The 1878-nt window shown below is 36.3% G+C and overlaps 1 protein-coding gene across 1 annotated transcript; it reads left to right on the top strand.

The window, feature by feature from the left end:
* The first annotated feature begins 282 nt into the window (after positions 1-282).
* On the top strand, positions 283-1373 carry Tsp_08617 (hypothetical protein). Its single transcript, XM_003373843.1, has 5 exons — positions 283-470; positions 519-570; positions 676-734; positions 827-897; positions 1252-1373. The coding sequence occupies exons 1-5, from the start codon at positions 283-285 to the stop codon at positions 1371-1373; spliced, it is 492 nt and encodes a 163-aa protein (XP_003373891.1).
* Positions 1374-1878: the final 505 nt, after the last annotated feature.

Here is a 1878-nt window from a genome sequence, read left to right as displayed (position 1 = left end):
GAAGATTGATAGTGCAGCAGCTGGTGCTATACTCTGTTGTCTCTGTCGAGAAGAGCACACTGCCTGTGCGCTGCATGCCGAAGCTGGTGGTGGATGGGGCTTGATAACGAGTAGAGAGGTGCCTGCAGTGTGGCGAGAGATCAATGGCTAGCGACATACAGCACATATTGGGCCAGCAGTCGCGAAACACCTGAGTGCAATATGTTATGCTTTGTTTCCTAGTGAGTGTCATATCTCATTCTGCAAATGAAATAAGAAAAGAAAAGTAGCAATCTTGGCAGAATGCCAACACGTTTGCATGATTTGTTCATTTTATTGAACTTGCAGTTGATCCGGATTGATTTGGTTGATTTGAGCTTTATCGACGTATGCTGGAAAAGGAAGGGCCGGTTGTCAGCAAGCGGATGTTCTGCACAAGATTGTCAATTGAAGTCAAGGAAAGTGCGAATTCTCGCGGAAACACAAGACGCGTAAAGCAGAAATCTCTGCGGTTCAGAATTACTTTGATTCAACTGAAGATGCGCACACAGGATAATCACAACCAAAGTCGGGTTCACGGGGAAGGAAAATGTATTAATGAATTCTTTCTTCATATATGGAAACAATATTGTACAATTATTAATTACAGATACTATGAATTATTCTCAATTGATTATTTAATAAGATATTTGACAGAATAGCTTGCTTGTAAACGTATCATTGATTCAGAGAAATAATGCAATATTAGATGAAAAGTGTAATTCATTATGTTCCTTTTTATTAATTCTTATTTCTGTATCGTTTGCAATCAATGAAATTGCGTAATTAAAATTTTTTAAATTTAAAGGTTTCTGTATTACAAAAATGAACTTCAGGTACAAATGTTATTAGAATCAGAAACATTTCCTGGGGTTATAGGTTAAAGTATTTGCATAAATATTGCTAAAATTGAATTGTATTCTTTATTATAAACATCCCATGTTTCATTTCCTTTCCTGTTATTCCCACTAAAATCGCAATCACACGCAACTTTTTTGACAATATCTCAACAAATACGCATTTATAAATCGTGCGACCAGGTTTGTAGTGATTATCTTATTTTTTCTGATCGATTAAAATCATTTTCTCAAAAATTTAAAATTTTCGCCTTTTCAAAAAGCAAGGCTATAGCCTTTGCTGTTTTTGCAATTTTCGAAAGTAGGCTTTTTTCACAAATTTCGCTCTTTTTGTTATATATTGCTAAATTATGAAAAATTAATACGTTTTGGAAAGTTCCACGGCATACAAACGCGTACGTGTCGAATAAATGGCCTCCAAAGTTGCCATGTGCCTATCTTAATACACAGGGAAGTGGCCCATTTGAAAATCCGTTGAAACGGATCGACGGTGGTTGAAATTTGGTATAGGAATGTTTTTCGACATTATAATGAAGTATTCGTTGAAACTGCCAAGTCTTGTGCAATATATTGTTGTATTTGGTCTACTTGGGGACAAATTTTCACCGCCTTTTTTTATTGGTTGTACAGCGCATTATCTTATTGGACCTTGATTTCGTCGTCTTATTCGTTTTCTTCATCTCATTGATCATTGATTCAAATTTTTCAGTTGTGATTAGCTGCAATTTTTTTTGCTGGGGTGGGTTCAAATATTCCATTAGGATTGCGTAATTTTATTAGTAGTGAGGTAACGGTCTAGTCCTGATTTCCCTCTTGATAAAGAAATCCGCTACCATTGTTTGTAAATTCTTTTATTTCCTGGCGAAATCTATCAAGACTGCATATTATCCTCCGGGGGCAATGTCAGACTGGAGAATAGTGTGTCAGAAAAATCGGGAACGTTGTAGCAGCACTTTTAATTACCGGGTTAAAAATGGCAATAACATAACGTTCCGAATCCACC

Source organism: Trichinella spiralis (assembly GCF_000181795.1).
Source record: "Trichinella spiralis strain ISS 195 chromosome Unknown Scfld6, whole genome shotgun sequence".
Taxonomy (NCBI): domain Eukaryota; kingdom Metazoa; phylum Nematoda; class Enoplea; order Trichinellida; family Trichinellidae; genus Trichinella; species Trichinella spiralis.
This window is presented reverse-complemented; position numbering and strand designations above follow the sequence as displayed.